The 22,347-nt window shown below is 45.5% G+C and overlaps 1 protein-coding gene across 1 annotated transcript in view; it reads left to right on the forward strand.

Moving 5' to 3' along the window:
- The first annotated feature begins 9,077 nt into the window (after nt 1-9,077).
- KIT (KIT proto-oncogene, receptor tyrosine kinase) overlaps nt 9,078-22,347 on the forward strand; it is an 85,703-nt gene continuing 72,433 nt past the window's right edge. The window contains exon 1 of the mRNA XM_067736026.1: nt 9,078-9,249. Coding sequence (XP_067592127.1) covers nt 9,183-9,249 — 67 coding nt within the window. The 5' untranslated portion in view covers nt 9,078-9,182. The remainder of the gene's footprint in view (nt 9,250-22,347) is intronic.

Below are 22,347 nucleotides of genomic sequence, written 5' to 3' on the forward strand. Positions count from 1 at the left end.
ATCAGGGGACTGTAACTAAGTCACTTGACCTATCGGTGCCTTCCTCTCATCTGTAAAATGGGGTGAATGACAGAATGACCTCTAAAGGTTGTTTGGAAAAGAAATGTGTTAATACAAACACTTCAATCAGCACATGAAACATCGTAATTACTCAATAAACATTATCTATTATTATTATATCCTGAAATGGTTATGACCCATTAATAAGTCTTAAAGGCATTTTATAGTAGAAAGGTGGGCAGTTCTGGTTATTATGGCATGAATAATTATAATACACAATAATAATTATTATGTATGAGGATGATGATGATGATGATTTTGGCCAGGACTGATTTTTTTTTAATGTGCAAGTCAATGAAAATTAATTGACTTTAGGGGCTTCCCTGGTGGTGCAGTGGTTAAGAATCCGCATGCTAATGCAGGGGACACAGGCTCGAGCCCTGGTCCGGGAAGATGTCACATGCCACGGAGCAACTGAGCCCGTGCGCCACAGCTACTGAGCCTGCGCTCTAGAGCCCACGAGCCACAACTACTGAAGCCTGTGCACCTACAGCCTGCGCTCCACAACAAGAGAAGCCACTGCAATGAGAACCCTGCGCACTGCAACGAAGACCCAATGCAGCCAAAAATAAATAAATAAAATAAATAAATGTATTTTAAAAAATGAATTGACTTTGTCAATCACAATTTGCAAGTGCTTTTGAACTTGCATCCTCTCTCTCTCTCTCTCCCCCTCTCTGGGTTCACACCTCCTTCAAGCTGAGGGCTGAAGGACTCAATCCCTGCAGACACATGTCCAAGGCGTTTCTGTCTTAAAGGGCCCAAGGGATAGAAGGGATCTGATTCCTAATTGAAATGAGGTGGCTGCCAAGAGGTTGCTATAATCTTTATGCTCAGGATAACTATTCATCCTGGAGGGTTTGGTTTATGTCTGTTGCCCCCTTTCACTCCCCAAAGTGTCTCAGACCCCTTCCTCATGCTCGTCCCTACCCCTTCCTGCCCTGTATATACCCCCATCTCCACGGACACTTCAACCACTGAAGACCTGAGGACAAGCCACGAGCAGAGCTACTCTGTCGCTGGAAATGGTTTCTGCTGCAGCACTGGTGTAACAAGGGCCATGCTCGCATTACTATTCCTTCAATTGTGGAAATAGTTCCTATCAATCAAGAATGAGGGGACTTCCCTGGCGGTCCAGTGGTTAAGACTCTGCACTTCCACTGCTGGGGGCACGGGTTCGATCCCTGGTCGGGAACTAAGATCCGGCATGCTGTGTGGCACGGACAAAAAAAAAAAAAGAAAGAATGAGGGGAGTCTGGGATTAATACATACACACTACTATATATAAAATAGGTAAACAACAAAGGACCTACTGTGTAGCACAGGGAACTATACTCCATATCCTGTAATAATATATAATGGAAAAGAATCTGAAAAAAGAATATATATATGTATAACTGAATCACTTTGCTGTACACTTGAAACTAACACAACATTATAAATTAACTATACTTCAATTTAAAAACAAAAGAATGAGGAGTGGGTCCCTAATCTGAGATTATTTAGTTGCAAATTTCAAGAACTGTAAGTAGATTAAACAATTCTGCTCCCTCCCTCCCTCACCAATCAGGAGACCTGATTTACATGTACTCGTTTTTGTGTGTGTTAAATACGTTTTTCCTCCCAGTATTTTCCTGACCATTTAATACTTTTAATCGTAAAGCAAGTTTTTCTTCCTTCCTTACTCCTGCAATGTGACTTCTTTATCAGATCCTAAGCAAAACGTCAAAAGGTGAAAAATCATGGCATTCAGTATGAGATTAAGACAGATTTGGATTATACAAATTTATGACAATAATAATTCCAGAAAAAGAAGCTGGATTTCATGGAGACTGAATAAGCCCTGGTAAAATAAAAATTATAGGAAAAGACACCCAGTTACATAGTTCGTCCGTAATTCCATCTTGCAGACATTCGGTGACTACTGTGTGCATCATGGCTTCGTTTTGGGCGAGCCCTTCAGTGAGATCCACAGTTGAATTACAGCAGTTTCCTCAAAGAATGTATTATTTAGTGGAGAGAGGCTGTGACAAGGTTACGAATAATTCTAATAAAAGGCAATGAAAGATATATGACTTTAAGAGATGCCTGAACAATGTGCTGTGGGGATTTATGGAACACAAATGTGACTCTGAAGTTTAGAAATACTCCTAATTCTGGGAAGTAGCATGGATTTAGATAAGAGGCCCTATTGAGTTGTTTTCTGTTTATTCATTTTTGTACGGTGCCCCAGGAGGAGCAATTGCTGTTAAGTATGATTAAGTAATCTTTTAGTGTCATCTTTTAAGTACTAAAAAAATATATATATATACATATTTAAGTATTAAATATTAAGTACTAAAATATATGAATATGTATATATTTATATTTACATATAAATGACTCTAGGATTTTAAAACTGACACCTCCCACCCCCCTGCAACTTTTCCCCGTTTCTCACTGGACTCCTCCCTTCTGTTTTCTAATGTTAATTCCTCCATCTTGACTTTAGATTCTGTTTTTTGTTTTGTTTTGTTTTGTTTTGTTTTTGTTTTTGCCACGCTGCCCAGTTTCGGGATCTTAGTTCCCAACCAGGGATCTAACCCGGAAGACAGTGAAAGCACTGAGTCCTAACCACTGGACCACCAGGGAATTCCCTAGATTCTGTTTTCATCTCCCCTTCTCAATCATCCTCCCCCACCAGCTGGATCTTCCAACTCTCCCTCTTCTGGTGTTTTTACCTCAGCCTACAAACTGCTCAAGGCTTCCCAATCTCCCTTTGATCCCTTACCCCATCCCCTCCTTTTTCATACCATTCAATTTCTTGAAAACGTACCAAGCAATAAATCTTCGATCCATCTCATCACCTCTAATGTACTGCTCAACCCACTGCAGCCTGAATCCTGGCGTCACAAACTCTGTCTGTCTGGGTGTCTGGGTGTGTGTCTGAGCGTAAGAGTATAGATTTAGTCACCAATGACCTCTAGGTTAACTAGGGAGGGGAGTTATCGCAGGAATTAAGGGCAGGAGCTATGGAGTCAGCCTCCAAGGGTTCGCATCCTGGTGTAAGTTTAGTGCAAGTTACTTAACTTCCTTGAGCTTCAGTTTCCTCAGCTATAAAGTAGGGGAGACCAAGAGTACCTACTGGTAGAGTTACTGTGAGGATGAAACGGGCTAGTTTATGTAAATAATTTGGAACTGGCTGGGCGTTGCCAGTTCTTATTATGATAACAAACCGACCGATGCTTTTCTGTCTTTATCTTATTTGACTTCCCTGAGAGATAGGCAACACCTGAACACTCCCACTCTCCTGAAATCTTCTTGTGCCACAGCCCTCTCTGTGTTTGCCTTTCCGACCCTTGCTTATCAGGATCCTCTGTGGGGTCCTCTTTTTCTGTTTGTCCCTTAAATGTGGGTGTTTCCCTAGGTGCTGACATCAGCCCTCTGTTTTCCTCAAGGGGGACACTCCATCTGGGGTGACCTCATCCAAACCCTCGACGGCAGCCACCTCCCTATGGCCTGGCCTGTGCTGAGCTCCAGGTCTGGGTGTCTAGCTTGCATGACATCCACGAGCACCTCAAAGCCACCAGGCTCCACTCCACATCCTTCACTTTCCATTAAAAACCTGCTTCTGTGTCTTGCTGGAAGGAAGCACGTTGGCGCTGACATCAGAAATGGGTCTCTCTCTCCACTCATCTTCCACAGTACTGTTGGGGATCGAGGCCTACAGGTCTGCTCAGCCTCTCTCTTCTTCACCCCCTCTCACCATTCTCACCCCCACAAACTTAATCCAGTTTACCACTCCTCCTGTGGATCACCACATTAGGCTCCTATTTTCTCAAGTCTGGGCCCCTTTCCATACATCCTTCACTGAGTCTTCCCACTATCTTTTCAAAATGTTAACCTTATCACATCTGGCCCCAGAGTAAAGTCCTTTAGTGACTCTTCATAGCTTCACCCTTCATCAGAGGATGAAGTTCATGATTCCTGGCATGAATAGCTCTTGTTTATCTCTGTCTCAACTCTTCCCTCCCTGTGAGGCCCCGCTTCCTAGCTGTGCTGCACCACTCGTGGTTCACATGCCTCACGCTGGTTCTTGCCTCTAGCCCTTTGCGTGCGTGTTTCCTACCTCTCCCTGTTTTGCCTTCCTCTCCTCTGGATGCCTCAGAATCTGCCATCTCTTTGGGGGAGCTTCATGAGGCCACTGTACGACATGATCGAGGTGCTCTTCTGTGTTCAAACATCACCCTGTGCAGAGCTCTGTTAGAGCACCTGTAACCAATTTGACCCCCTTATGTGTCTCTCTTCTTTCTCTGTAAATCCCATGAAGACAGCATCTCTGTCTTGTCTAACTCTGCATTCCCAGCGCCAAATAGAGCACATCTGGCACATGGAAGGTGTTCAATCGATACTGAGTGAAAGCTTGAACTAAGAACATACATTATCTTTTTTCATCCTCACAAACTGTGAGGGTTATCATCAGTACAGAGTCTACTAGTAAGGATCATGTACTCATTTCTCCCATTTGATGGACAAAAGACTTTCAAACCGTTACTGGAAAAACAAGGTCTATTAAGGAGCAAACATGAAAAGGATTATTCCCTTGATGTAACAATTCCACCTCTAGGAATCTACCCTAAATAATTAATAGGAGGCAGGGAAGTTTTATTCACCAAGATCTTCATCACTAAGTAATTTATGATAGAAGAAAACTGGAAAAAAATAGAGAAATGATTAAACATCCAGAATTATGGTATATAAATAGTACTGACAACATTATATTAGCATTATATGGTATGTTTCCAAAGAATTTTTAATGATTTGGGACAATGCTTGTGTTATGATTAGTGAAAAAGCTAGAAAGAAAATTAGCAAATATTGTAAAATCAAATCATATAATGGAAAAAAAAAAAACCCTTAGAATAGGCAGAGAAAAAAGATTTGAAAGAAACACACCAGGGACTTCCCTGGTGGCGCAGTGGTTGGGAGTCTGCCTGCCAATGCAGGGACGGGGGTTTGAACCCTGGTCCGGGAGGCTCCCACATGATGCGCCCGTGCGCCACAGCTACTGGAACTGCATTCTGGAGCCCTTGAGCTACAGCTACTGAGACCACGTGCCACAGCTGCTGAGGCCCGAGTGCCTAGAGCCCATGCTTCTGCGTACCGCAATGAAGAGTGGCCCTCGCTCACCGCAATTAGAAAGGGCCTGTGAGCAGCAACGAAGACCCAACATAGCAAAAGAAAAGAAAGAAAGAAAGAAAGAAAGAAAGGAAGAAAGAAAGAAAGAAAGAAAGAAAGAAAGAAAGAAAGAAAGAAAGAAGGAAGGAAGGAAAGAAAGAATTGCTTTGCTTGGCTCTGTAAAAAAAAAAAAAGTAACATACCAAAATGAACTCTTCAGTAATTATACCTTGGGTGATTTTTGTTTTGTTTTGTTCATTATAATTTTTGGTATTTTCTAAATTTTCTACAATAAGCATCTTTACTTTTAGAATCAGAAATATAAAAACTCTTCAAATTACAGATTTGGGCTGTGTGAGACTATACTGAACATTTTTGGTTCTCTTTTTGCAGCATCGTTCCTCCTTCTTCTGTTGAGAGGACCTCGGTTTTTCTTTGAGAACACAGTCCTCCCCATTCCCTCGTGATGTGGATGAAGTGGGCCCCCAACCCTAGCTCCAGGGATGGGCATGTGACCCAGGCCTGGCCCATCCTCATGTTCCATCTGTTTGGCTTCAGTGACTGGTTCTAGATGGGCATGTGACAAGCCAGATCAGTACTTCTGCAGGAGATGTTCCTGAGGGCAGAAAAGCTTGCATTGGTACTAATGAGCTATAAGTCTAGAGCTGCATATAAGGTCAGGGAAGCAATACAGGAAAGCATTGCTGAAGGATGGAGATGAAAAAGAACGCACGTGTGTTCACACACACACACAAACACACACACACCCCACCTTCGAGTCTGATGACTTTGAGCTCTTAGATCTAGGCAAGTCTGGGACATTATCACCCCTTGACTTTCCAGTTATCTGGGCTAATACATTTTAGGTTTCTTTGTTTGCATAAACTAGTTTACAACTTCTACAAGTTGCAAGCAAGAGTTCTCATTAATACAATTACGAAAACAATAAAAATACATAAAGTATAATCCATGAAAGGGTCCAGGGCCAATCAACAGAGTACAGAACTGGTCCCACAAATCGTACCTGAGACATAAAACATTTCCATTATTGTAAATGTTTCTACTGGACATGATCTAAAGTATAGTTCATTCCCCTGGAAGTTCACTCATAGCACCTTCTATATGCCTCCTTTTAGTACATAGCTGGCAGGGGGTACTATTAAAAATAGCTAATAACCCTAAAGCCACAAGGACTGGAAGCTCTCTGTTGTGCCTGTCATTAAACCTTTAATTGCTGGATCTGGGGAGATTTGGGGTATCTCAAGGGAGGAGTTGGAGTGAGAGGGTACTAAGGTGTTTAGGGAGGTAGGTTTGTTTCCAATCAGTACAGAAAGATTTCAATATTCTACCAACTGATATGGCCAGCCTGGGTATGTACAGGCTGAACACGAGCCCTGTTAACAGATATTATAGTTTCTTATTTGGGTATCTGTTTTTCCTCCTGGAACAAGAATCCCTCTAGGTAGAGACTCTGTCTCACTGATTTTTGTATCGTATGCCTACCTAGGTGCTCATAGGTGTTTTTGAATGGTGAACATGAATGATAGTCCAGCATTGTATAATTCCCTATTGTTTTTTTTTTTTTTTCTGATAGACGTTTCCTGCCTAGAATTAAATTGCAATATGGTCTCTTTTCAGCCACTCTTCTGAAGACTTGTTATCCTCTCCAATATCAGTTGATTGAAGAAGAAAATTGTAAATTTTCTTTCAGGCAAAATGTTGATATTTTTAACACATAGTGATTTTTTTCCCCCACTACGAATGATTTTAGAAATAAATCAAGATCCTAGAAACTTATGATTGCTTTGCAAGGTAGGTTTTATCTCTGTCATTTTAAGAAGAAGATGTCGTCTGATGGTCCTGAGCACAGAGCCCTTTAAATTTCAGTTCTCCCACAGCTGTGTGCCTTGAATCATTTGCTAGGACATTGGGGTGTGGGTTCCCACACTTGACTGTAAGAACTGTGGCAGGACCCCCACCTGTCTATGAACAGTGGTCCTCCCAGTGCCTAGCCCATCCTCGTTCACAGTAGACACTTAGATGCTTATTGAATGAATAAATAAAAACATTTAAAGAGAGGCGATCATATATATTGATGAAGTAGTGATAATTTTTAAGTGATTAGCTTTTTTAAAAATTTATTTTATTTATTTATATTTGGCTGCGTTGGGTTTTCGTGGCTGTGCGCGGGCTTTCTAGTTGCAGCAAGCGGGGGCTACTCTTCTTCTGGTGCGCAGGCTTCTCATTGCGGTGGCTTCTTTTATTGCAGAGCAGGGGCTCTAGGCGCGCATGCTTCAGTAGTTGTGGTTAGTGGGTTCTAGAGTGCAGGCTCAGTAGTTGTGGCGCTTGGGCTTAGTTGCTCCGCAGCATGTGGGATTTTCCCGGGCCAGGGCTCGAACTCCTACCTCCCCTGAATTGGCAGGCGGATTCTTAACCACTGCGCCACACCAGGGAAGTCCAAGTGATTAGCTTTAAAAGTCACTTTTCTTAAACCAATTTAGGTCCTATCAACATCGAACAGGTGAGCTTTCAATATTAAATAAAGGGGGTGGCAGAGAATTGGTTAATTATAAATTTTGGCTGCTACTTTAGAGAAGAGTCTAGGTGTATCTAAATTATTCCATAGCTTTTTCTTATGGGCACTTCCCATTTCTTTTCCATTCTGAAGATTTCTGGAGAGGTGTTTACTGATTTATTAGAATGCACAGGGAAAGCTCATCATACCTGGGGTCAGTCTTATAATGACTGGGTCTCCCCTCTTTTAGCTGTGTGATCTTGGGCTACTTTTAGAATTGAAATAATATACATATCTGTTCCGCGACCTCACAGAGCTGTTACTGTGAGCATGAAATAGCATTCAGCCTAAGGAGGAACTATAAAACCCCATACAGATACTGTTGTTTCCTTGGGTAAAGCACTTCCTAGGCCGTGAAACTTGGCTTAAGAAGATCATTTTACTATTGTTTTGCCTTGGTACAGGCTAGGGCAGCTAAGAAGAACACAAGAATCCCCACCCCTGTAACTGTCGTCTGATAGAGAGGCAGAGAAACCCTACAGGAAAAAAAAAAAAAAAGGCGCCCAGAGGGCTTCCAGAACAACGACTTTGGGGCAAATGGATTTAAAAACTCGGGTTCCCAGAGTAAACTTCTGAAGGCCCCTTCCCACCCCAAAGCCCCAGTCTCCAGAAAGGTCTCAGCAGGGGCTTGTTGGGCAGAGGCCACACCGACCAATAGAAACCAACTGTGATCTTACAGGTTGAGGAGCAGGTGGAGAAACAGAGCATTAATAATTACCCACGCCTGGGCTCAGCTTTTTACCGCGGCGCCTGGCGCCACGCTTGATCCCCCTCGAATAACAGGAATAGAGAAGAATGTCGGGGCCCAATCCCATCGCCCCCCCCCCGTTCCTGTCCCCCGCACCACCTTCCACCACTAGCGGCGTCCAGCCTCCTCCCTCGAGAGCGTGCTCGAGGGGCGGAGGCGGACCTTTATTGTCTGGGGAGCACCTGCCAGGTGGCGGGCCGGTCCCCTGATGTGCGCGTGGCGCCCAGCTTCACAAAGCGCGTGGGCAGCGCCACTCTCGTCCGGGAACCGCCTCTGGCAGCCCTACTATATCACAGGAGAGAAGAGGTGGAGAGATGAAGGGGCTCTGGGGTCAGGAGCGGGCGGTGAGGGCCGGTGTGCCCGCTCCCTACCCGCGGGCTCGGTCCCCCGGGATCAGCTCGTCGAAGGAGCAGGGGTCAGACGCCGCAGCCAGGGAGCAAGACCCTGGAGTGGGGGAGGGAGGGAGGGGAGGCGAGGAGGGGCGCGGAGAAGGGGCGTGGCCGGCACGCAGTGGGAGGGCGCTGGGAGGAGGGGCCGCTGCTCGGCGCTCGCAGCTCTGGGGGCCCGGCTTTGCCGCGCTCAGTGCACTTGGGCGAGAGCAGGAACGTGGAACGGAGCTCCGCTCCTAGCGCAGCCACCGCGATGAGAGGCGCTCCCGGCGCCTGGGATTTCCTCTTCGTCCTGGTGCTCCTGCTCCGCGTCCAGACAGGTGGGAGGGCGCTGCGGGCACCCGGACCGCGTCCCCCGGCTCACCCTGTGCCCCCGTAGGGCCCGAACACGTTGGGGTGTCTCGGGAGAGGTGGTTGCCGGCTCTTTGGTGCCGGGGCATTTCAGCCTCCGGGAAGATTCGGGGCGGCCCTGGGACTCTCCTGCGCCCTGCCCTGCTCACCTGCGCAGGGAGCCCCCTGTCGCTGGTGGTGGGCGCACTGAGCCGGGGGTCTTCCGGGAATGGGGGCGGCGAGGGGGGCTTAGGCTGAGCGAGGTGAGGCTGAGGGCAGCGGGTTGCGTGCGAGTTTGGGGATGCTTTTGTGCGGAGGGTGAGCGGGCGCAGAGGCGGGCGGCGAGGTGGTTCGCATGCAGCGCGTTAATCTCCGCCGGGCGAGATGCGACCTCTGCTTCCTTTTGTTAAAAGTTGTGCGTGTGTGACCGGCGCACCGGAGGACCGGCCCGCAGGTTCTCAGCCGCGCGGAGGGCGAAGTTGGAGGAGAGCCTTTTCTTTGCTCTGCGGCGGCAGCTTTCCAAACCGCGGCGCTCTTTGTGCCCCAGAGCAGGGGACGGACCCCGCTGCCTCTTCTGCTCCAGGCGCCATCCTGGACCCGCGTCGAAGACTGCGTTGTCCTCGGGTCCTCCGGTTATACCTTTTGCACGGGGAGCGTGCCGCGTGCGGCTCTGTGGCCGCGAACCTGGAGGTGCAGCTCCGGAGACAACTTGGGTAGGGCGTGTGGAAAGCAGCCGCTAGGTTGCAGACTTTTTGCTTTTGTAGATTCTGTGCCCGAGGCTCGCCCCTTTCTGCCGGGTGCCGTTTCTTTCCTGCAACGCGCCTCGGAGCGGCTGAGGGCTGCGTTTGCTGCCTGCTCCCGGGGGAGGCGGGGACGGTGCGCCGGCACCCTGCGGTTCCTGACCCCAGCCGCCATCCACGCACGGCCGGAGTACCCGGCCAGGCTGGCAGGGCTCTGCAAGCCCCTCTACACGGTGTCTGCGACCTGTAATCGCAGGTCCCTGTTTTCTTTGGGAATTTTGAGATTCGCAACACCCCCCATATGATATCTCTACTGAAGAGCTGCCTGAGGTGAGGGGTGGGAGATGGAGTGGAACTTTCTGCAAATCTTACTTATATCTTAAAGCTGTTATGAAAATCCGTTATATCTGCGCGGGAACTTGGGTCTTCAGGTGGAGGAGGATTTGCAGGCTCCTGGAAGCCCTCAGATTCCTGCCCCTTCTCTTTTTTTCTGGGCGTCGCTGGTGCGCAAGCGAGTGCAGGTCACCCGACTAACCCCTGAAGCCCTGCTTTTTCCCAGGTCATTTTTATTTTTTTTAACCTTTAAGGCTAACTTGATGATGTAAGGATAGAAAGTGAGTCTGAACTGGAATTCAAGGGCTCCAAAGGAAGCATCGCTGTGACTATTGTGGGACTCTATCTACTGCTGATCAGTTTTCCCATAAAGTCTTAAGATGCAGCCTTCCCCTTCCCGGTCTTATAAGGCATTGTGAGGGCTTTCCTGTGGGGGAAGAGAGGTAGGAGGGATCATGAATGAGTGTCCGGATTCCCGTGGCGGATTTGACTGCCTAAGCTTCAAATTAGACGTTTGGTCCTTTCCATCTTTGTGCCTTGACATTTTAATTTCAGTGAAGGGGTGTGCAGTGGACCCATCGGGCACACAAGAAAGGTAGACTACACATACTATTTCCCATTTTTTAAATTAAATGAATCCATTGCTCCCTTATTCCTCATAATTAGCCGGCTCCATCGAACAGATTTTTTGGCAAAGGGGATTTTAAGGTCTGGCTCCTGGGGGGCAGTGTGGTGTAGTGACAAAGCCTTGTGCTGCCTTTCTGGTTCTCCTTTTCTCAGCTTCTATTGGCTGTGTGCCGTTGTGCCAGTCCCTTAAATCTGTGGGAGCCCGGGGTCCTCAACAGGGCAGCAAGGGGTCTGCACCATGAAGGATCCTTTGGGTCCCAAATTCTCCTCTTCCAGTGTTACGAGCGTAGACTCTACACTTCTTCTGAACTCTTTCCCTGAATCCTTCCTGCCTCCTTGAAATTCCACTGCCTCCTGGTCACAGCGACCGCTTGGTGGTGTCCTGCTGGTCTGCCTCTGGTTAAAGCAGGGAGATGTGTGTTTCTCCAGTCCAAACATGCTCCCCTACAGTTTCCCTTTGAGGCCTAGGAGGTGCCAACTCTGCAGGACCCTCCATCGTCACCAGGCCCGCCCCGCCCCAGTGTTTACAACTCCTGTGCCCAGCAGGATGAACCTGCAGTGAATAGTGAATCATACCCTCCCCTCGTTCCTGCAGGTGTGAGGCTAGAGTCATCCCCAGCAGCTGGACACATAACATTCTGAATGACTGTCCTGCTGGAAATAACATGATGGTCTTATAAAAGGGAACCCAGATAATTCACTTATCCACTTTCTGGTGTTTCCCACCCACCCACACATTTTTTCTTCAGACTTTATAAACCATTCATGCTGTGCTATTGCAACACGTTTTCTAGGGAGCCTCCAATTTCACGTTAGTGCCAGACCCAATGCTGGGGCCTTTGCCTGCAATTTCCAGTCTTCTCAGCAAGCCCTGGAGGTAGTCTTGTTACCATCCCTACCATTAAAGCTGGAGAAACTGGCTGAGGATAAGCGAGTTCCCAGAATAATCAGGGGTGAAGCCTGAGGTTGGCCCCATATGCCCAGCTGTATTTCCAGTCACATGATTTCTAAGAATCAGTTATAAATTGAGATTTATTTGAAACTATTCTATATCATATGCCAGGCATTGTAGGAGGTTCTGGGAATATAGGATGCCCAAGATCATTACTTTCCCATTGTTGGTGAAAAAGACCTAGGTTTCCTGTCATACGATGTCTGAGTTAGTGTTCTCAATTTGAGGGAAGTATTCATTGAAGGGGGAGTCATTCAGTGATAGCTTCCCTGAGGCGTTTGTAGGCATTTGACGCTGGGTATGAGGGCTTTAGGTGTTAGCTGTCCTATTCCAGGTAGAGTCCCTCCAAAATGAAGATGCACTGTCTCTAACATGATGGTGCAAGTTAGTTGAAATTTTTTTCCATCCCCACTGCAAAAAACTAAAAGTGGTCTTAGCATTATATACTTGTGGGGTACTTGTGAGAGAGAAAAGCCCCAGTGATGGGTGACATCATTGGCTGTTTACCCTGGACGAGCACAGTGAGATATAATGGCAGCTCAACACTCCAAGCCTTTCTTTTTCCAAAACAAATGCTCATCAGAAATGTGCCAAGTTATTTTGTGGGCTTCCCTTGGAGCACGTTTATGTACAGATGTTGTTGTGATGGATTTTGCTGCTGTTGTTGACGGCCCTTAGAAGTTGCCCTGAGGATTTTGACTCATTTCCTCAAGTCTCCCCCAGCTGATTAAAGAAGGACACCAGGAAATGAGCCGCGGTGTCCTGAGCGGGAATTCTTGAAGCTGGACTGCAGTGCAGGGACCCCTTCAAAGGCAGCGGTCAAGGCTGCAGCGGCATTTTCTCCAGAATGAATTTAGTTTAAACAGCTGATAGGCTAGGGAAGTGCTTAATGTTGCTTCATTCACATATGGGAACATTTTTAAAAAGGGGACTGAAGGACATTTGAAGAAATCCTAAGCATGCAAAATTTCACCTGCAGTCTCTGTAACTTGAATAGATATTTTCGTGGCTGCAAATCCAGAGTGAAGAGGGCCTGCAAGGGAGTCACCAGAGGAAAAAGTTTGAATCTAGGCCGAATCCAGTGTAAATCTTTGTTGAAAGCAGAGAGGACTTGTGAGGAAGCCTAGCCTGGCAGCTCTTAGTCTCTTGACATTTTGGACCCGAGACAGCCCATCTTTTGACTTCAGACTCTTAATTGCAAACTCATAGCCCTTGCTTGGATGTGTTTCGTTTGGCCCACGTGATGCTTTTTTAGAAAACATTGGGGCAGTATTTAAAATATGGAGAATTTATATCAAGATCTAGGTTTCTTTATTCTCTCGAAGAATCGAAAACTCCCCGTCTTTAGATGGGACCTCTACTCTTTCCATTGCTCTAGACAGTACCACTTTATACTGCCAGTCGGGCTTTTAGGCATTTAGCCTTGGGTCCCGGTGAGCACAGGTGGGACCACGCAGGTACGTAGTGGAAGGAGCACAGACCTAAGGAATGAAAACAGCCTTGTATTAGTCTGCTGGCTCCATGGCCGACAGCTTTGTGACCTCGGAACAAATTGCTTACCCTTGCTGAGCTGCACTCTTTTCATCCTAGTTTTAGCTGTGTGACTTTGGGAAAATTACTTAACCTCTCTGTGCCAGTAAATGTGTGGCTACATATAAAGTTTTTAGAATGGTACTGCCTGGCACGCTCATGGTATAAGCTCAACACATGTCAAGCTCTGTACATATTTATTATCTGTAAATTAGGAATTATTGCTGTCCCTAAAATGGGAATAATGCCTTCTCTAATATGAGTACTCTAAAGGTTAGAAACAGATTCTTGTAAAGATACTTGGCACAGGGTCTGGGATGGCATAGGCACCTGACAAATGAAGAAATTCCATGAGTATGTAGAATCTGACTATTTCTCTTTATAATCCTTGCACGCAGATACCAATAGGTACTAACCTGACAGCTTTTAAAATGAAATAAACTTTAATTTTTGTCTTGAGTTTTACATAGCTTTTGACAAAACATTTGGGAATCACTAGTGTTAAAGAGTGAACAGATCTTTGACTATTTTTTCCACGGGGGGCGGGGGGAGAAAAACCCAGAAGATTTTTTTTTCAACATCTTTATTGGAGTATAATTGCTTTACAATGTTGTGTTAGTTTCTGCTGTATAACAAAGTGAACCAGCTATATGTATACATATATCTCCCAGAAGATTTCTCTAGTGAAAACATTCATACCTTCTAATTTTTCCATTCATCTTATGCTTTAGCCTTGATGCTTACATTTTGGTTATGAAATGTGTTGGTTAGGTATTTTCCGCTGCATACCTTTCTGACAGTTAGGTTTTTAAGGCTTTTGCAAACTTTAAAGTTTAAGCTAAATTGTTATTCAGGGCATGAGGCATCAGAGTTAAGATTTGGGCTCTGAAGTCGACAAGTTTGTCCAGCTTGGCCTCTTTCCAGCTCTGTGACCTGGGACGAGACCCTTCACCTCTGCTTAAGCTTCAGTTCCTCATCTGTAAAATGGGGATGATGGCATAGGCCTACTGAAAGGAGTAAATTAGATCATGCACGAAACACACTTTGCATACCGTCCCTTACAGGGAAGGCATGGGGACTCCACCATCAGGCTGATTTTATGTTTCTTTTTCAGCGTTTGTCTCTTAGGAAAGAAATTTGGAAATGGTTTTAAACCAGATTATATAGAGGGGTTTCTTTTAAGATGAAGCTTATCCATTCAATGTCTAGTTTTTTAAAAGGTTCACAGTTAGTGCATACTTCTCTCCCTGGTTCTTTGTTTAACCTTATTCACAGGCTGCTTTCCACCAAAGGGAATATAGCTTTCTGGGTAAAAGTTTAGGAGGCAAAAGTTCTGTCAATGGCCCATTTTCTCAATGAATAAGTAAGTGTAACTCACAGAGGGTCCATGAACCCTATTGCCTTGTAAAGTGGCATTGAAAGCACCTTGAGAAGGGAGGAGCTTTTCCGTGACTATATGAGGCCCTTCCCTAGCTCTGAGGGACCAAGCTGAACTTGTCTGTTGCCCTGGGCTGGACACACAGCAGTGCTCAGGCAGTACTGGTTTAACTTCTCTCCTGTTCTCCAGCACTTGTACAGAGCTTTGAACTAGTGAATGCTGAGCCAACATTTCAGATTCAGTTTAACAAAGGATGATCAATCCTTATGCCTTGGTCCTTGTGGGGACTATACGTGTGGGCTCTGGGGGTGGGGTAGGAACAGAGTAAGAGCAGAGCCAACAATTCAAAGAGAGAATTGATGTCGTAAGAAGTGCAAAGTGCCCAGGCCATATTTCACAGGAGAGGAGTTTACGTCTTGGTGGGCATGTGATAGAGATCAGGGATCAGTCCACGTGGGAGATAATATTTGACATTAATTTCTAAACTTTAAAAGAGGGTAGAGTGTCTGTAGTTGAGGCTTGTGTTGGAAAAAGCTCCTGAAACAGGGAGCAAGAGATTAAGATCTTATTTGAAGATTTTCAGATCTTTCAGTTGGTGTTAGGACTGGGGGATAGAGAATTGGAGGCGAAGAGGCTGGAAAGGTGGACTCTGATTAGCCTCAAGGAGCATTGGAGGGGGAGGGTATATTTAGTATTGAATTTGGTCCAGATTCTGAAAAGAACTTTGAAGTCAAGGCTACGGTAGACTTGACCCAGTAGTGGCCCTCCCAGCTTTGCTTGCTGGTCCAGGGCTGTTCGCTCTACTATTCTGTCCTGTTAAGCGCACTCCCCAACCTGCTCCAAAAACTTGGACATCCCCTTGCTGTGGGCAGCCAAAACTAAGGGAGGGGTGTGTGTGTGTGTGTGTGTGTTTAAATTTTAGTAAAATGCACATAACATTAAATTTACCATCTTAACCATTTTTTTGGTGTACAGTTCAGTGGTGTTAATTACATTCACATTGTTGTGTAACCCATGTCCAGAACACTTATATCTTGCAAAACCAAAACCCTCTCTACCCATGAAACGCTGAGCCCCTGACAACCATTATTCTACTTTCTGTCTGTATGAGTTTGACCCTCTAGGGACCTCATTCCGTATTTGTCTTTGTGACTGCCTTATTTCATTTAGCATACTGTCCTCAAGGTTTATCTGTGTTACAGCGCATGTCAGAATTTCCTTCCTTTTTAAGGAAGGCAGTGTATGTATATGTATATGTATGTACCGACCACATTTTTTTCTCCATTCATCCATCGATGAACACTTGTGTTGCGTGCCCCTTTTGGCTATTGTGACGAATGCTGTTATGAACATGGGTGTACAAATATCTAACGGAGAGTTTCTGAGGGGCCTCTGTTAGGATGGTTAGGCCCACGGCTGAGAGCTATGTGTTGGTGGGGAGCTGGGCAGAGGGACCATCGGTCATACTCTTTTTTTTTTTTTTTTTTTTTTTTTGCGGTACGCGGGCCTCTCACTGTTGTGGCCTCTCCCGTTGCGGAGCACAGGCTCCGGACGCGCAGGCTCAGCAGCCATGGCTCACGGACCCAGCCGCTCCGCGGCATGTGGGATCCTCCCGGACCGGGGCACGAACCCGTGTCCCCTGCATCAGCAGGTGGACTCTCAACCACTGCGCCACCAGGGAAGCCCGATCATACTCTTTAGATGGTTAGGTGGTCTCTGGATGAAGGAGTGAGTGCCTGCGTGTTGGGGTGCATGCTCTGGAAAGAAGGGGGAACACTTAAGAGACATGAAGAAGATAAAGGTGGCAGACTTAGTTACTTTGCTTGGCAAATTTACAGGCATCTTGGATGTGCCAGGCACTACGAGATTGTGGGGAAGGGGAACAGGAACTATTGTGGGTGTGGTAACGGAGATCTGGGGGTGCTATGGAGTTCACAGAAATAAAGCCAAGAAGAGGAGCCCGTTTGAAAGAGGCCATAAGATGCTGGACTCCGCTATGTTTGTTTATTGATCATTTACAGGCTGCATTTACTTGACACTTAATTTCACAGACACGATGATAGATATAAATGAAAATCTTCTTAGGGTCATGTCCATGTTAAAAACTAAACCTCAAAGGTCACAGACCATGGCTCTATAATATTACAGTAGGATTTGGGGATCCTAAAGAATTGTGTGTTGTGTACCCGTCGTGTAATGAAAAGTAAATTTTCATGAAAAGAAGTCGATGGCAGGAAGATAATTCTTCATTTAGTCTCTGCATGAGACTATTTTAAAAGTATGTTTATTGGTTTTCTCAGAGAACAAAATGGATGTTTTAGGCACGGAAGAGGACGTAGAGTTGATTAAAGCTTTGGGAAATAGGCCCTTTGAGGGCAACTTAAAGAATTGGATTTATGAAGCCTGGAGAAGATAAGGTAAAGGAAGGTTTAGTGAATGACAGTCTTCAAATATTTGTAGTATGTGAGTGAAGAATGGGACAAAATGAGAATAGTTGAAATTACCCCAGAAAGAAATTGAGGTTTTTTTTTTTTTTTTAGGGAAAATTCTTTGATTGGAAGGGTTGGAAAAGACTTTATTGTGTTACCAGAGTTATAGGGCCTTGGCTATAGGTATGAGAAAAGCCAAAAGTAATTGTCATTCTGAAATGGTTAGGTCCTGCCCACCTCAGTTGGCTTGATGACCCTTTAAGGGCCCAGCTGAAATCTTTCTAAATAAAATAACCAGCTGTTTTTCTCTCTTCACTGCCTCGGCTCTGGGCTGGACTGTTTCTTATAAATTCTGGGTAGACTCTAACACGACCCTTACAGTTTTTGGTTATATTGAAAATAGCCAATAAAGAACTCACACCTAAAAAGGGGTTATTGATCGATCTATTGGAGTTGGGGACAGTGGATCTAACCACAGAATGAATTGTGCAGTGCACGATAGCTTAAGCTGAGTGCCAAAATAAGTGCCCGAAACAAGGAAGTTCGAGGTCTGGAGAAATCTATAATCGACCATAATTAGCCCTAACCTAAGAATGACTGTGCTCTGTGATCACCCGACTGACTGTTGATTCTGAGACACAGCCAGCCATGCTGCATGTAGGCTGACAGATCTGTAAGGGTGAAGGAAGTCCTTTTCCCTTGATTACTCAGGGATGGACTGTTCAGTCTGGGGTTTACCCAGCACCCTCACTTCCCTTCCCACCTGTCCCTCCCCTTTGGTCATTTCGTGGTCATGGCTCAGTGGCACGTTAGATCAGCTAGTGGTCCAGCAGGGGAAGGTGGTAGAAATGAAATTGCAGTTGGGCAGTCTCTGGTTGATTACATCATTTCACTTGTCCTGTCAACATGCATGATGATTTCTGAGATGTGATCCCTGCCTTCAAGGGGCCTGGGATCTGTGGAAACGTAAGTGCTTGGTGTAGATGTTAACATAGTTAAGATTTGTAATAAGATTTAAATACTTGTGCTGGTCCTGAATCCAGGACACATATTCATTTGCATTGGGTTGGAGGAATGAGCATCATTTCTTGAGTAGAATGGCTGATTCCAAGGAAGATCTGGGACCTGAGTTAAATCTCGAGGAATGGGGCAGGAATTGGTCAAGGTGTGAACAGCAGAAGTAGAGGTTTACAGTCAGCTGAAAGACTCCCATAGAAAAAAATCTCTGTGGAGACTAGCAGAAGATGAGATAGGATAATTTTTAGGGCACCTGGATTTTTCTTCAGTAACTGCAGTGTCTCCTGCGGTACCATATGTGATGAGATTTTTGTATGTGTCATCTGGTCAAGTAGGTGCTTACTCAGAGAAATAACTTCAAAAAACGGAAGAGTATAGGTCTCACTTTTTTTTTTTTAATAGGTCTCACTGTTGCATGATATTACATATATGGTATGCACAATGCAAATCCAGAGAGATCCACGGATGTGTACTTTGAGTTGCTTTTAAGTCCAGGGCTAATTACCCTCCCCTACCTTCTACTCGCCCCCCGCCCCAGCCAAGATCACAGGTTTTGTAGGCTCAACATCTGATAGTAGCAAGAGATGATCTTTGAGTCTCTGCTTCTTAACAAATTTTAAGTATTTATTAAAATGATAAGTCAGGAATGTAACAGTCTGCATAAATTCACTTGTTCAACCAACCAACCAACCAACCTGGAAACAAATGAAACCCCCAAGCCTGATAAGAGTCCTGACTGGCTTAGGCCATCTTGGGATTCTGCTGTAGGTTCCCTAGCCCTGCGTTTAGAAGGTCATTAAAAGGTAATGAGGGGTGCTGGTCACTGCCCTTCCCAAAGCAGTGAGCCTTGGGGAGGAGGTGGCTGTTTGTGGCGGGCAGAAATCTATCACTTAAGGAAAGAGTTTGAGTGATGGTACTTTCCAGGGAATGCCTTGTTCTTGACCTAATGGATTAAAAAATAATAGGGAAAATGAAAGAAGGAGAAATCCTTACTTTTTCCCTTGTGTCTCTTAAGTTCTTCAGTGAGGCAAAACATCCCACTTCATTTGGGTTTATCCCAGGTGACTCACGTTATTTCAAAGGGTGTTATAAAATTCTTGAAAGCAATCAGGGCTGCCAGTAATTTAAATATGATGGCCTATGCAGACTCGTTAGCAGAGGAATTGCTTTGCAGGGTTAGAACAAAGGTGGCGTTGTCACAAAGAACTTTGGAAATTATTTGGTGTCTCTTTTTATTGGAAGGAAGTATTTATAGAAAGGGATCTAATGTAGATGTGACTTCTGAGGAAAACATTGACTAGCGATTTTGTGTGGCATTTGGCTGTTATTCTACTTGGCTAGTGCATGCTTAAAAAAAAACAAAACTACGGGCTTCCCTGGTGGCGCAGTGGTTGGGAGTCCGCCTGCCGATGCAGGGGACACGGGTTCGTGCCCCAGTCCTGGAAGATCCCACATGCTGCGGAGCGGCTGCGCGTGAGCCATGGCCGCTGAGCCTGCGCGTCCGGAGCCTGTTGGCTCCGCAACGGGAGAGGCCACAACAGTGAGAGGCCCGCGTACCGCAAAAAAAAAAAAAAAACACTACTGTTTAAAAAATTGAAAATTATACTACTTGGAAAGACTATGGGTACGTTATAAAGTGATAAGTTTTAAAGTTTATAAATGTTAAAATGCATTTCCATCCTAATTTTCACAATGTAGATTTCTTTTTTAACAACTGATGGAAGATTTGCATTTCAAGGAATGGTCTGGTAAAACTGCATGGACTGGCCTTTCGGCTTTTCGTCATTGTTAAGTCAAACCAGGATTCTTACTCCAAAAATATGTCATTAGAATCACCACTTGAAAACAGTTAATTGGGATGTTTAAAGGTTTTTCTCCTTATTTTAGTATAGTCAGTATATTTACTACAGGGAAATAGTAGACACGTTTCTAGCTCAAGCAAAATGTATCACTTTCATGAAAAAGAACCCCCCTTTCCAGCTTTTTAAAATAAACTAGCATATGTAGAAGGGTTTATGAATTTTTTAGGAGATTTGAATGTGTAGCCTCATTTCCATTCCAGTCTTTTCAAGGGATAGTATTTTAAACGATCACCTTCGTTTCAGAATGACTGCCTTCTAAGAAGGAGCTGGCCAGGATGCCGAAAGAGCTCAGGTAGTGAGTGGCATGCCATCAGGTGAGGACAAATCCAAGGCAGGTGCAGATGGCTTCTCTCTCCATTTGGAAAACTTGGAACAGCAACTCTGGGCATAAAGCTGTAGTGCTTAGGATTTACAGTTTCATTCTGTTAGTCCCTTCAGTATCTTTTAAACGGACCCTACACGTACCAGGAATTTATAGATTTGTTCACAAATAATTATTGACGCAGTAGGGGGGCGAGTGGTATAGTTGTAAACACACCAGGCAGAAATCCTTGTCCTCTTGAGGCTTATGTTCTAGTGAATTCTTTTTCTTTCATGAGTCCAGGTCCGCAAAGAGCCCAGAAGGAAGAAAAAGTCTAGAGTCTCTCAGAGAAAGCGCCTTCCTTTAGATTTATTTCAGTTTCTTATTATGGTCAATTAAGGAAGGATGCAGAGAAAAGCAAGGTTTCTCAGAGGGTTGGGGGACGGGGTTCACAGGGAAGGAGGGACCAGAGGACGCAAAAATGAAGTTAGGTAGGGGTGGGTTGGGGAAGGGCCTGGGTCGGGGCCGACTCAGGAGGAGCTCTGTGAGATGTTTGTCAGTTGAGTCCTGTCCGCCCCGCCAGTGCCCTTGGAAGGGCTGAGCATCACACGCCAGCCTTCCAGCTTGTCACGGCTCCAGTCTTTGTAACTTCAGCCTCTCCAGCAGGTATGAGGATGTACTGATGAAGGATGTACCGAAGGGGGTGGCAGAAATGCCTGCAACGCTGGGGGAACACAGATAGGTGTCTTCACTTTCAGGACTTTGTGGAGCCTTGAATGTGCCAAAGTGCATCGTCCATCTGTGGCTTTAGAACCATTTTTCCCAGAATGGACCAGAATGCTTTTTCACAGCTGAGAGAGGATGCTTCAGGGGTCCAGGCTGAATGCTCTCCAGTATGTCTCCAAGCACTGGAGGCTCTGCACCTCCTTTTTTTTTTTTTTTTTTTGCGGTACGCGGGCCTCTCACTGTTGTGGCCTCTCCCGTTGCAGAGCACAGGCTCCGGACGCGCAGGCTCAGTGGCCATGGCTCACGGGCCCAGCCGCTCCGCGGCATGTGGGATCCTCCCGGACCGGGGCACGAACCCGTGTCCCCTGCATCGGCAGGCGGACTCTCAACCACTGCGCCACCAGGGAAGCCACTGCACCTCCTTTTTAAATTCTTTCATCTGTTTCTTGTTGAAATCTGACCACCTTCAGTTTTTAATATACCTGTATTTAACTAATGGCACTTTTGAGTCTGACAGAGCGCCATTTAGCCACCGTCTGTTATACTGGGCATGGTGTGTCAACTCCCGTGTTGCTGCAGCCAGCCTGGGTGAGGTGACAGGGTGACTTCATCTGACTTTGCATTTTAGCCTTAGGGTGGCCTTTCAGAGTTCCATGAAGTGATAAGCCCTCCAGCTTCAAATCGGGGACTCCCCCAGATGAGAATTGCCACTGTTTGTGCCCAGAACTGGAAAGTTCCTTCTCTGTTAAGTCTTAGGCCTGGAGTAAGACTCGTGCTGCCTTTAGTATTGATCCAAGGAAGGAATCCAAGATAAAGACTGTCCAGGGACAGAAAGTGGTACCCTCTTGAGTTATGGGCAGGAAGGCATCCACTGACCACAGCTGGGATTGAAGGCATTAAGGTGGATACTCAGGTGCCTGGTACCATGTCAGTTAACAATTTCGATGAAACCAACAGCTTTAGGTATACAAGTGTGGATGCTTCATTATGAAATCAGTTGCCTTAAAGCACTTGGTTTAGATTTGACGAAAGACTGTAGTGTTTCTAAGCCAGAGAATTCTTTTTATCTGGTGTCATCATCGTTGGTTAGCACCTATTGTTTTGGGTGAGAATTTCAGGGCCTAAATTTAAATAGACCCTGTTTAAGTTTGCTATCAGTTGACTAGGAAAGGATTTAAAGAAAAAGGGGGGTG

This window comes from Pseudorca crassidens, chromosome 4 (genome assembly GCF_039906515.1).
Source record: "Pseudorca crassidens isolate mPseCra1 chromosome 4, mPseCra1.hap1, whole genome shotgun sequence".
NCBI lineage: Eukaryota > Metazoa > Chordata > Mammalia > Artiodactyla > Delphinidae > Pseudorca > Pseudorca crassidens.